Raw genomic sequence first — 13,316 nt, forward strand, 5'->3', positions numbered from 1 at the left:
TTTCTAAAATTCTCAATTATGAAATTACCTTTATATATAGAACTGCAAATCTTCTGTTCTTCAAAGAAAACTTGCATAACAATACTCCTAATACTCAAGGAGCTTCTTTTATAACACGATACCTAACCTTTTTTTTTTTTTGAAACAACGATACCTAACCTAATACACTGGAAAACCAAAGCCCTGAATGTAATACAGTTTCGGAAACCAGCAGAATGAATAACAAGCCCTCAACTTGCACAATTATGCATAGAGCAGCTGCAGCATTTGCTTTTATCTTAATCTCCGTGAGTGGAAGCAGCTGGTTTTATAATTGATATATGAAGTTGTAACTTTTTTATACAGAAAATTATTATCTAGGCCACGTATTTCAATCTATGAATCAGTTTTTGAATGTACTATAAATTAGTGATGCTGATAATTAAATTATGGTGATCTTCATATATAATAGCAAAAAGCATATGTACAATGATGATAAGAGTGGCATTCCACTCTGATACAAGGAAACATCATCCGGAGTCCTTTACATTTTATCTCATAATTCTGTCCAAAGCTGCATCGCATCTTGTTGCTGGCACCGATTTATCAGGGTGAATCTCTGATTGTTCATTGATATGCTACTTCATGGGCACATAAGTCCTATTTGTAAGTCAGGATTCAAACTCCATTGGCTTTATCATAAATCAAGGATGCATACTTGGCTATAGAATCTTCAGGTGATTGACGAAGTTGTGCTACCACAGGAAACAGCTCTGAAGAACGAATGCACTGCCTGCAAGGTGAGTGTGCACACATTTTCGCCAGAGCAAAGAGAACAATTTTCAGAGGAGACTCATTCACAGCATCCTTTCTAGGAGGATTCAGGGCTACTGTAGAGCACTCTGAGACCACCTTAAGTAAAGCCTGCAGAATTGTAAGCAGATATGGAAGTGAAAACTATTATTCAAAACAGAAATGCAATAAGTCAAAGCATATATTACTTGAGAAACCAATCTGTATTAAACATATATACTTGCAAAATAAAACAAACTTCAAATGAGATCTCAGAGTAACTTTTCATTGACATTTCAAAATCATAAACTAACATGATTATTCTGCCCTCTATATTGGTCTATAAAGAAGCATATGCAATTTAACAAAATCTATATGTTTCATATTGATAATAATGGATTTTTAATTTGAGACTATTTTTATGGCTAATTAGTACGGGAAACTTTTTTAACATAACTAAACCTGTAATTTTCTCTCCAACCTTGTTCAATTGAGAAACAGTTAAGTCTGAGACAGCAAACAGTGAAAAAAGTCCAAAATTTACTTCCTCGACTCTTTCATTATATCCTCTCAATCAACTTTTCTGATTTCATATTATTCATCCCTATGAAATACCACAACAATAGAACCTGCCAGATTTATATAAAGACAATTGTTAATGCCCACTCCCCAACCAGACCCAGGCCAACATTTGCAGATAAAATAACCAAGAACAACCTTAAGCAAGCATATTATTATTAAAATGTAATGAACCAAACCTGTATAGCACCATTAGACACAATGTCTTCGCAGAGTTCATTGGAATTGCGAATGAGATTGCTTAGAGCACCAGCAGCATTAGCTTTTGTCTTATCCTCCTCAGGAGAAAGCAGCAGAATCGTTAGTTGAGGTATGGAACTTCTAAGTCCTTCGTACAACAAATTATTATGGTAAGCTGCATTTCCAATCTGAAACAAAAAAAGTAACATTCATATCACAGAATTCTTACAGTACAAAGATGGTAGTCAAAAGTAAATGTACACTAGTGGCAGCAGCTATGTGAAGCACGATAATAGTTGTTGAAATGGACAAAAACTTACAGCAAAACAGGCAAATTTCCTGGTACGCTTGTCTGGGTCAGCACATCGATCGATGAGTAAACTGATGATACCATGCCTTGCCTAAACATCAAACAATCAGGAAACACACAATAACACATGGAATAAACTATAAATTAAAGAATGCCAGGAAGAAAATCATGCCATCACAAATCATTTAGCTTGGAAGAAAAACCCTATTAGCATAAGGATTGATTGACCAAAAAAAAAAAAAAAAAAAACTAAAAGGAGCAAGTTCCAGTCTAACCTACCAGTGAATCATAAAAGTAAGAGCTATGTCGACACATATTTCCTAAAGCACTGCAAGCCTTTGCACGTAAATCAAAATCTTCAGAAGTGAGGAACTCCTTTAAGCGTGTCAAAATGTTTGCCTTGTCGATGTATTCATAGAAACCCTGCAAAGCATACACAACACAATATTTGAATCCAGACTATATGTTATTTCTTTTTTCAGCAGATAAGGACAGTCTTAAGCTGTCATCTATGCATGCATTTAAGACTTAAGAGGGACGGTGAGAGCTTCAAACAATCATTTCTTAACAAAACAACTACCTAGTTTTTTAAGTTGGGAAAAGAAATTTCTCATCTTTTAGTTTAGTGTACAGATTTGTATTCTATAGCCCAAAAGGCCCCAAAGAGTAATAGTTATGCTTTGATTGAAGGCATTATGTCAGTTATGTATAAGGCAGTCAAGTGTGTTCCAGAAGACATTATTAACTCAGGAAATAATGTTGGGAGCCTGAGCACAAGGCAAAGCAAGGCTGCCAGGCACATATTCCATATTCAAAAGACACAAATAAAATAGTTATGAGTCTTATGACACCATCCCACAGGTTGTGGAGATGGTAAGACAGAAGTTTCATTTAATTAAAAAAAAAAAATCATAAGACAGCAACAGAATCCATGAACTCTTTCAGGTAATAAACACAAAAAAGAAAAAGTACATGACTAGGTCTCAGAAAAGCGCCTCAAGAACCTTTTGATACATGGAATGCAATTTAGCAGAATCGCTTGATCTAGGCTCTAGAGCCATGAAGTTGTTAATCCTCTAGCATGTCAAGTTGACAGAGCCTAGTGTCTCAGGTGAACATTTGCACTTTCTAAAATACTAATTCTACACTTATACAACAATCTAAAGGCAAGAATTTGATATTTATGAGTAGAAGCTGTAGAACTGAAACCCAATACCAGAATTTTTCTTCAAATAAACCACAAAAAGTACAAGAATCTGGTTTTGTAAAAGAGCTAACCTTGTCCATGCGTGCTAGTTCAGAAACTATCATGAGGACATCCAGGATGACCCCTTTAGGACATGAACCATCAAACAATCTTCTTATTCTGGAAGCTTCTAGCATCCCCTTCCCCACAAGATGAATGGCCAATGGTTTATGGCTGGTCATTTTTGCAAGAAATGCCACTGTTCTTTGCATGTCCTTCAACTCCAAACCATCAGCACATCGCAAAATTATGACAGGTATCCCTGTCTGCAACCAGGAAGAGAAAAAAAAATATGAAAAAGTTAAGGGAAAGCATAAAAGCCAAATAAGGAAAGTTGGCAAAGCTTTTCAAGAAGTTGCTTTAATATGATACACTTCATACTTGATGCTTATCTCTAGCAATGCTGTGAAAGATGCATAGACAGCAGCTAAACAACATATAACTCATCACCCATGCATATGCAACAGTAAAAGAGTCAAAGAGATACATTCATGCATACTTTTTTTACTAATGCACTCCATGTACTACAATGAGTTCATGGAGAACAGCAGTAAAACCACACATAACTCATTGCTCATGTACGTGAGCATGATAAGTATTCTTCCTACAAAAAGACAAGTCATTCATTTTCATTCTCAGTTCAGACCATGCAGGATAATGGAAACGTACACATATAGATTATAAAAAAAGAACCATAAATTTGCTTCTGCAGCAATTCACCAAAGAAGGTAACTCACAAACTAATGTTCAGGAAAAATAATAAAAAAATAAGACACACAGCCACACATTTAAGAAAAAGAAAAGGTAAAAGACTATCTAACCTCTAAAAGAATCCTTATGTATTTTTCCATGTTTTCCTTGATTGCTTTCATAATCTCTGAGTCTTTGCTGCATACTTTTGCACCAGGTGAGCCTACATTAAGGAGATGCCCACTGCTCATGGAAGCAGTGGTGGACGGCAAACCAGTAGCACTTTGAACAGCAACAAAAGGAAAGGCCAATAAATCTATCACAGCATTTATAATATCCCTCAATCCACTCTTTCCCCCACCAGGCCCCGCCCAAGTTTTAAGGAGCTTCAGATGAGCATCAGAAACCAAGTCACGAATGCATTCAACATTTTCATTCTGCAGTAATATCTGTCGAAAAGTTGCAGAGCCACCTGGAAGGCAATGACTTAGGCAAGAAATAGCCCACAGAACTCCAATAGGAGATAGCCCAACTCGATCACAATCTGCTGCATGAGAATCGACAACAGGATTGTTGCCCAAAAAATCTATAAGAAGTTGTGGGAGTCCACTAGCACAAAATTGTTGGACAGCTAAAGGTCCTCCCAATTTTAATCTACAATCAAGCAAGCCAACATATCCATCCCTCAGCCCATGCCAATGAGAAAGCATATATGTGGCATTGCAGTTGCCCTCATGCTCAACTCCATAATTCATTTTGAGAAGGTCACAAAGAGTAGCAGTTCGAGGGATATATGGCATTGCAATGTCAAATAATGAAGACTCAGTTGAAGTTCCAATCCCAAGAGATAAAATAGATGCATAGGCTAGCATGGCTGATGCACAATGAGGGTGAAACGAAGATGGAACTCCATCATCACAAGAAAAAAGTTGAGCAATTGATGAAAGCCTTGCCTGCTGTTTCTTTGAAGAAGAAGTCAGAATAGATGCTGAGTGTCTTTTCCCATGAGACTTGAAAGATTGAGCTATTGTAGAAAGCAGCAAACATGAATGTAAAGCAAGTCCATGAGGATTAGCTAATTTGCACTTAGAGCCATTAGCTTCACTAATTTGTGAATTTTTGTTCAAGGATGATCCACAAAGAGATATTATGGAGAATATCTCAGAAACAAGAGTGTGATCCCCTCCACCACTTACCTCAGTTGTGCCAGGCAAAGAACTGGGAGGACCACAAAGCACACTCGGAATTAATTCACTGCGCATAGAACACCTCAGTAGAAGCTGGAAAAAAAAAAAGGAAACTTTGTTATCAGCAATAAACTTCCAGTTCACCTAAAAGATGAAAGAAGAATGAGACAAAGGCTAATATCAAACCTGGATACCAGCAAAGAGCACGCCTTCATTACGCTGACGAAGGCAGTATAATATAGCACAGTGAACTGGTTTGGAATCTAGAAATGCTCTCGTAATAGCATCAAGAACCTTCTCACAGTCAGTTCCAACATCCGGAGACCTGTCATTCTCTCCGATATCAAGTCGGACTAATGAATGGCTGCGCAAAGAAGTGAGTGGAAATGTCCCGGATTTGTCTTTGAGGGACAAACTCTCCAATCCATTAATTAAAAACCAAAGAGCTCTGCACCCTTCTGCAGCAACACGTGACAAATTAGCAGAACCTGAAATCATACTTGTTCCTGAAGCTGCTAAGCACACACAAAGGTGATCAACCAAACCACTTGTTTTGGCATGATCAAGAATTTGCTTCAATATATCAATAGCTTTAGAAGATCCAGAAGGAGAAATTGTTTTAATAGCCGAAGTAACTTGATTTAACATGACTGCAATAGAGGAGGTAGATTCATACAGAACTCTACCACTTGGATCTTCAAAGCTACTGACAACCTGTCAAGAAAAAATTTTACATTTGAAAACTCACTCAGTTAGCTGAAGTACTTACATAGAATGAAATGGACTAGAACAAAACAATTTGCTACAGTATACTTTAAAGTAATTCCACTTCTTAAATGACCACATATCAAGCATAAAGACACATTCTATAACCTTGCCAACAAACAAGGGCAACACAATTTTGATAGATAAATAAACTTACCTCATAAGGTTGAAAGAAATTATTCAAATTAAATCTCGATAAACAAGTTGAATCGTAATAATGAGAACCAAGAAAAAGAGAATATGTAAATTTCTTACTAATTTATAAGCAGTTGATTGAGAATCTAACAACATATAAGAATAGACCTAACAACTATACCGATTAAGCACCACCAACCTAAGTAATTAACTTTACAGAGAAGCTAAGACAAATTTTAACACATAGAATAGCACAACCCCCCCCCCCCCCCCCCCCCCCCCCCAAAAAAAAAAAAAAAAAAAAAAATCAATTAAAATTTTCCAGTGTCACAATTATAATGTATTAATGCCTTAATGGCATTGAAGTTACTATTACTATTATGTATCCCATATTGCGGTCTTGGGGTAAATCAAATAAGTAGATGCCCCAGTATCTAATGCAATATACTACTTCCTCCGTTTTTTTGTTTTTTTTTTTTTTTGGACCCTTTTTGACTTTTTGCAGCATTCACAAATTACACTTTGACAGGCTTTTGTGATTTAGTTACTATAAAACATAGTTACATGGGATCTTGTTTGAATTGTCTCAATGTATATTTTATTAATATCCACTTTTTATAATTTTACAACGAGATATTAATCGTTGAAATAGTGTGTTGGCAAGCGAGATAATAGAAAGGTGTCAACTAAAAAAACAGAGGTAGTGTGACTGAAGCACAACACCAGAACACCTGTCGGCCTATTTTCTTCAGTATAAAAAAAGTCGAAACATAAATACACAAGTGGCTTTGAAATGGTAAACCATCTTTTTTATACATGTTATAATCTCACAAGTATAGAGCTAATCCATCATTAAGCAAAAATGTGAACAAATAATCCCATGCATTAATTTTTTAAAACAATTTGTATAAAATGCAATGCTTATAACTGTTACACGTAAATTATACACAAGTTATTGTGTCAATAAGATGTCTAAAAACAGTAAAAACCTGCTGGAAATTTAGAAGACTACCTGTAAAAACAATTCAACAAGCGCAACCCACTGGGTAAAATATGAGCTCCCAAAGCTATCCCCACCACCATCAATTAATCTTCTAATAATCAAGAAACTCTGCACAGAAAGAAAGCACTCATCAATTATGGAATTCTGCACATGAAAATAGAGTGGGGAGAGAGAGGTCGCTTTTATCTGATGAGATGCAAGAACGTATATTTTTAAAAAAATGATATTTTAAATCAAAGCTATTGGTTTTGTTAGATGTCAAATATAGCAGAAATAAATGACTTCCAAAATTAAAAGAAAATCACTAGTCAATTAAGTCTGTGCTTTTGGGCCTGTAATTATTATGTTCTTCCAATGAGTGTTATGGAAGCAGGGCCTAAAAAGCAAGCCATCAAACTGAATATGTGCACAACAGCACATAAGAATACATAAAAATTCAGGATACTCGTTGGTATTTCCAACAATGTCCAGTTACAATGATGCATATGACAAAAATTAAGCCAATAATTAGAGCCAAAAGATTTGAGGATTGGTATTTGGTGCATATAGATGCAAATGGTTAAACACTTTGATGGAAAAAACTTTTCAAGACATCTAGAACATTTCATTTCTGAGAAGAGGAGCTGTTAATACTCTTTTGTTCATGTTAGTGTCTAGTTCCAATAAAGAAACAACAAACGCATACCTTAGCAATCAAATCATAAGCATCAATCTTTTTTTGGCTAAGAAAAGCAGAAGTCAGTCCAAGAAGCTCAAAAATTATTTCATCCCGACTGGTATGTGTGATAGCATCTGCTGCAACTAAGTTTGAAAGTATTCTCAGTGACTGATTCAAATTCAAAATGTCTTCCTTCCTGCCAAAGTTAGAAAACAGAATACATTGTTATATTGTATAAGGCCACATCCCGCAAAAATCAATTTTTTAGCAGACCTAGACATCTATCTCTTCTGGCATTCCCACTAAGGCATGTTGTTATTCTAATGTTCAAGATGTTGAAGGCTTGAAGCTACTCATAAGAATACTTTTGTTTGATAAAAAGTAAGAAATAAATAAAATTTTTTGTTATTACTATTAATAGAAATCTTGTATAATTACAACTAATGCTATTGACGTAATCAAATGTGAAACATAAAACAAAATGAAAACTAAAAATGTTTTTAAAAAAAAAAACAGATAACTACTATTCATATAAACCTTGTATAAAGATTATAGAATAAACTCGACCAAATTTTGGTCCAACAAACATATACCATCAAATTGAAGCTATGACTATAGCAAAGAGGTCAAACATTCCTTTACCTGATAGAGTTCCCCATTCCTTTAGAAAAAATTTTAAATGGTTCCAGAATGAGTGCCAGGGCCTCCTTTTTTTGGCCTATCACTTTTGCACCTTTGACAGTGCGAGAACTGTTTTCCAGTCTATCTACTGTTTGACTGCCTATATAAAGGGTTCATATACTAAATAAGTGAACATAATAGATAGCTACAAGTAATGATAATAGCAGTTACTGTAAAACAGAAAATATTCAAAATAGATACAAACAGTAGCAGCAAGTTAATGCTTGCATTATACATGTTCAGTATAAGTATATTAAACATAACAGATTTATTAGTGCATAATTCCTTTAAATAAAGTTGGTAAAGAATGACATTTACAAGAAGACATAGATTTGAATGTTTCAAATTGTCTTCCATAAGATTAGAAGATTTAAACAGATGTGACCACCATTGATCCAAGTCACATGAACACTGGAACAATGTTTTACCACCAAAAAAAACTCAACCGACTGATCAAATATTATCTTTTCAGTCAAAATTGAATTGTGAGGCAACACGTAATAGATTCAAAATAACAGACGTAAGGTGCTCATATGACCAAAGAGATCCCATTCATATTATATGCATCAGCAGCCAAACAATAATTAAAATGAATTTAGACTAAATTTTGTCAATAGGACAACAGAACTCTAGCATAGTATGATAAGGTTATAGTAACCTGTAAGCTCAAGAGATGGCTCCGTCGAAGCCATGTCGGACTCATTTGCTTGGTCATCACGAGGGCCTGATGAATTTTCATTATCAGAAGTACAAGGAGTATTATTTATACCTGTGGCAGTAGCAGTTATGCAATTCAGAAAATCAGGATTGGCTAACAGACTAACAGTAAGCTAATGGTAGCAGATTGGTGAACATGATGAATGATAAGGCCTTACTTTCAGGAGTGATTGTGTTAGAGCGTACTGGAAGGGGAATATTTGGAGCTTCACCTTTCCGAGAAGCTAAACACCCCGTTGACAGGTTTGTAGGAGAATGTAACTCCTGAGGAATAATTAAAAGAAGACCTATATTAATTTGCTAAAATTACTTGAAAAATGCTCCACAAGCAAAATAAGACTATCGTACCCTAGTCTCCAAGTCAGCTGAAGAATCTTTAATAAATGGGTGCTCAAGAAGGCCAGGCCAGGAGAGCCTTTGTTGTGGGACCTGATTCCCAAGAATTTTAATAGAAAAAAATAAGCATATGTTCCAGTCTGATATTTCAGAAGACTAAGAAGAAAAGAAAATTGAGGATGTAAATAACCTTATTCAGTAATCCTTTCAAGAAGCTTTTAAATTCTGGACTCATATTTTCCGGATATTTGACTGGGTCCTGCAAATATAAGGAAATAAACTCATATTTCTGCAGGGCTGTAATTTATATCCCTGATACTCTGATAGCATCAGCTGTTTGTAGATGTACCTTGATTATATGCCGTATAAGAGCATAAACTGAGTTGGTATAAAATGGAGGTTGGCCAACAAAAAGTTCATACCTGGTGCACTGGCAAGTTAGTAAACTCAAGTTTGATCAACTTATTCCTACACATAATTTTAAGGTAGGTTGTATGCCAATAACATCATTCAGGGGGTTGAGGTGAATTGAATATGCACAAAATTACTGCAAATTAACATCGAAATACGCACAAAATTACTCCAAGAGACCACAAGTCAGCCGTGTGATTGTATGGCTGTTCACGAACAAGCTCAGGAGCCATGTACAATGGAGTACCTGAAACAGTCAGATGCATAAGGTGAGCAAAAGAAACACAGTTAAATAATTTGTAGATAAAAGACCAGCTTCTATAACTCCTTTTCTTTTTGATTTCTTTGGACCTGATGGAGAGTTAACAAGGGTTTTGACAATGTAAAAGAAAATCATCTGAGGAGCATAAACAGAAATTAAGTCCACAGAAATACAAGTGTATTTGCATCAACCATAATGAACTTGGAAATTGGATTACTAGCAAAGCAAACAAATCACAAAGCTGACCTTTAATGGAGCGAAGTACGACAGTGTTCATTGACATGGCACGAGCAAATCCAAAATCACAAAGCTGAAGTAAAGATGAAATAATATAAGATAATGCGAAGTTCAGAAAGGAATTGGCAATAAAGTTATTAGTGAACATCAAATGTTACCCAATCGCCTAAACAAAAGCGATCACCCACAGCAGGGTAAGGGGACTAGATGTCTGAAGCCTTACATCTGTGCTTACAGCCAATAAAATTATAAATTGTTTTTAATTGACCTTTAACATGAAACGCAATGACAATAAAAGGCACAAGAAATTACTGAGACATTCCAAACAAGTACATTATGAACCAATAGTAAATCTTTGTCTCCATATTGGACATTTGGACAACTATGGAGTTATAGTCATATCCATTAGACTATGTAAATATAAACTATGAAAAGCTCAGAAAATAATGTTTCTTCAACAATTCATAACTATTACCAAAAGAAAATGAGGGTGGAAATAATGGATAGGCAAAGAGCCAAAAGTAAATATGTCAGACAAAAAGTGAAGTAAAAAGATAGCTCCTGAATACCTAACCTTAACAATGGAGCCTGAACCAATAAGAATATTCTGTGGCTTCATGTCCCTGTGAATAATTCGGTTGGAATGCAAGTAATGCAGTGCTCTCACCTGGATATTTGACCAGCAAAACAATAAAAAACCAATCTATTCACTTCAAGCAGAAATCTATCAAGCCTTACTTGGTTCTTCAGTTGTAGCCTCTAGGGAACAATAGAAGCTGAGAGCCACTTTGAAGACAAAAATAATGAATAAATTACATAATGAAACTATACCAACTGCTTTGCAATTGCTTGAACTTGTTCTTCAGGCAGGCACTTATCATCCTCAAGAACCTCAAAAAGCTCACCCTAGACAATTAAAAATGAAATCCATCACACAAAAATATACTAAAAAAACACATGTAGTAGAGACCTTTAGCATACTTGTGCAGTATGAAAGAGAACCATTAATATCACTTCACTGCATGCATCAAGGTCCCCAAATTAATTCAGGTCTAGCACTATTCTTACAGAATATTGTGGCAATGACATGCACTTGCAAAGTTGCAAGTTGCCGTTCAGAAGTATGAAAAAGGGAGGAGAAAAAAACCTGAGCAAATTCTGTGACTACACAGAATTCTTGTGCAGTCTCGAAGGAGTCGAGCATTTCTATAATATTCTCATGTTTCAGCTTTCTGAGTATCTGGAATTCACAAGAAAACAAGAGTCAGTTCTAACAATAAACATCAATAAGTGAAGTGAATATCAAAGAGATAAATAGAGCTATAGGTGATTATTATTAATTGCTCTAGAATGGAACTGAGACAGGTATTGGAGAGCACACAAAGAGTAGCTGAAGATAAAACAGAAATAACTTGCATACCTTCACATAATCGAACAACAAGGATAAGAACAATGAACAGGGTTATGTCATATGGCACATGGATGATTATGTCATATAATTTCAGCTCTAATATATCTTAGGATACCTAGTTCTATAAATTGTACAACTCAAGTCTTTGGTACAAAGCTGATAAAGCAGCACTGTGAAATTGTAGGACAACTTATCCAATCGTAACCTTGGTTAGTACAAGAACCTTCATCAAAATTCGGGTTAAAAGCTAAGAATTTAAGCAACACTGGGGGGGGGGGGGGGGGAGTTTTCTCTCGACATTGAAACCATGTAACAAGATTATGATAAGGAAAGAAAGGGCGGTTCTGCCTCTAATATTAAACATAGAGACGACAACATACAATGATCAAACACGTTACTTGCAGCTAGGCAATTTAACAATTACCAACATAATATAAATGTTTATAAACTCAGAATAATCATTAGTATGGTTTGCTTAGTCTAAGAATGGTGTTACATCATAATAAACATTCATATGATCACAATACATGTCCATATGATCACATAAAATTGTAAAAATATACAATATAACCTTATGACTTTATGAGCACGTACTAAAACTTGGGATCATTTCTTAGACATAGAATTACTTAGACATAGAATTATATGGAGTAACAGTAATGTATAATTATTTTCATCATTTGCATAGCACTTTTACTGTCGTATTTCCATATTTAGATCAACCATATACATATGATGACTCAAAAATACACTAATTAAACTTTGAAATCCAAAGCCCAAATTATACATGTATAATGTACAATAACTAAAAAATTTAAAAAAAAAAAAAAAAAAAAAAACAAATTGCCATTTTTAGTGCAAATTTCATTTGAAAAAAAAAAAAGTCAAAAATCACCTCAATTTCCTGCCGAAGATTATGAAGATCTTTATCACTCTTCCCGTGTTTCATTATAAATTTCATAGCAACAGTCTGCAATTTACAAACCCAAATCAATAATCAATCTGCCAATTGAAACCCTAAAATCAAAATATCAAACTTAAAGTTCACTCAAAAAACACTAATTACCTGGCCTGAGTATTTTCTTCTTCCCTTGTAAACTTTCCCAAAAGAACCTTCACCAACAAGCTCAATCACATGATAGTTTTCGACGCCCATTTCTTCCGATTGTTGACGCAATTTGATGAATATGCTTGAAATCGATAAGCTTAATGTTGGAATTTAGTTGCAATGCGATCGTAATTGCAGAAATTTTGAGTTAGGGTTTGCGAAATCCTGCGATTTTGGGAATGATTGATGGATATCCGTTAACTGTGGAGTAACGTAATGGAGTTTTTGAATTTTTGCCGCTCTCTTGATTTTCAATTTTGTCGAGTACTTCTGTCGACTGTCATCTTATGTGTTTGAAATTTTGTCTAGTCGCTAGACGTTATCAAAAGATAAATTGATCCGAGCAATCAATACGGGTATTTGAGCAATTAAGTCAAGTTCGGATCGGGTTTCGAATCATGTTATGTCAAACCAATATAGTTTTGGAACAATTTGGGCTTGGTTAGTTGGTTAGAGTTGGTTAGTTGGAACAATTTTGAACTTGTTAGTAATTAGTTTTGTCTTGGGGTGAGTTTATACCTAAATCAAAATTTAATTGAGTTAAATTTACTTTAATTCTAGTCATTTTTAGGCTTTGGGTCAAATTTGGCTGGAATGATGGGATCAATATGGAGTCCATAACAAGTAAA

General features: G+C 35.0%; 1 protein-coding gene across 1 annotated transcript; it reads right to left on the reverse strand.

Annotated features, from left to right (window-relative positions):
* Nucleotides 1-426: 426 nt before the first annotated feature.
* Nucleotides 427-12,964, reverse strand: LOC145564325 (serine/threonine-protein kinase TIO-like). The gene is made up of 22 exons (XM_081624641.1): nt 12,646-12,964; nt 12,475-12,549; nt 11,316-11,408; nt 11,000-11,074; nt 10,743-10,835; nt 10,178-10,241; nt 9,832-9,916; nt 9,608-9,680; nt 9,449-9,517; nt 9,271-9,351; nt 9,081-9,186; nt 8,864-8,974; nt 8,167-8,305; nt 7,552-7,720; nt 6,876-6,974; nt 5,150-5,677; nt 3,908-5,056; nt 3,119-3,352; nt 2,120-2,263; nt 1,851-1,931; nt 1,530-1,718; nt 427-903 (listed from the first exon to the last, which is right to left on the reverse strand). The coding sequence occupies exons 1-22, from the start codon at nt 12,733-12,735 to the stop codon at nt 658-660; spliced, it is 3,993 nt and encodes a 1,330-aa protein (XP_081480767.1). The 5' UTR covers nt 12,736-12,964; the 3' UTR covers nt 427-657.
* Between the last annotated feature and the right edge of the window lie 352 nt (nt 12,965-13,316).

This window comes from Chenopodium album, chromosome 10, assembly GCF_948465745.1.
Source record: "Chenopodium album chromosome 10, dcCheAlbu1.1, whole genome shotgun sequence".
Taxonomy (NCBI): Eukaryota; Viridiplantae; Streptophyta; class Magnoliopsida; order Caryophyllales; family Amaranthaceae; genus Chenopodium; species Chenopodium album.

What these genes read in the sequence shown, in the direction of transcription:
- LOC145564325 (XM_081624641.1), bottom strand. Translation starts at nt 12,735, where the DNA reads ATGGGCGTCGAAAACTATCATGTGATTGAGCTTGTTGGTGAAGGTTCT. An exon ending in CAGCTGACTTGGAGACTAGG is followed by an intron (nt 9,187 to 9,270) that starts GTACGATAGTCT and finishes ATTATTCCTCAG; the next exon opens with GAGTTACATTCTCCTACAAA. An exon ending in TGCTCTTTGCTGGTATCCAG is followed by an intron (nt 5,057 to 5,149) that starts GTTTGATATTAG and finishes TTTTTTTTCCAG; the next exon opens with CTTCTACTGAGGTGTTCTAT.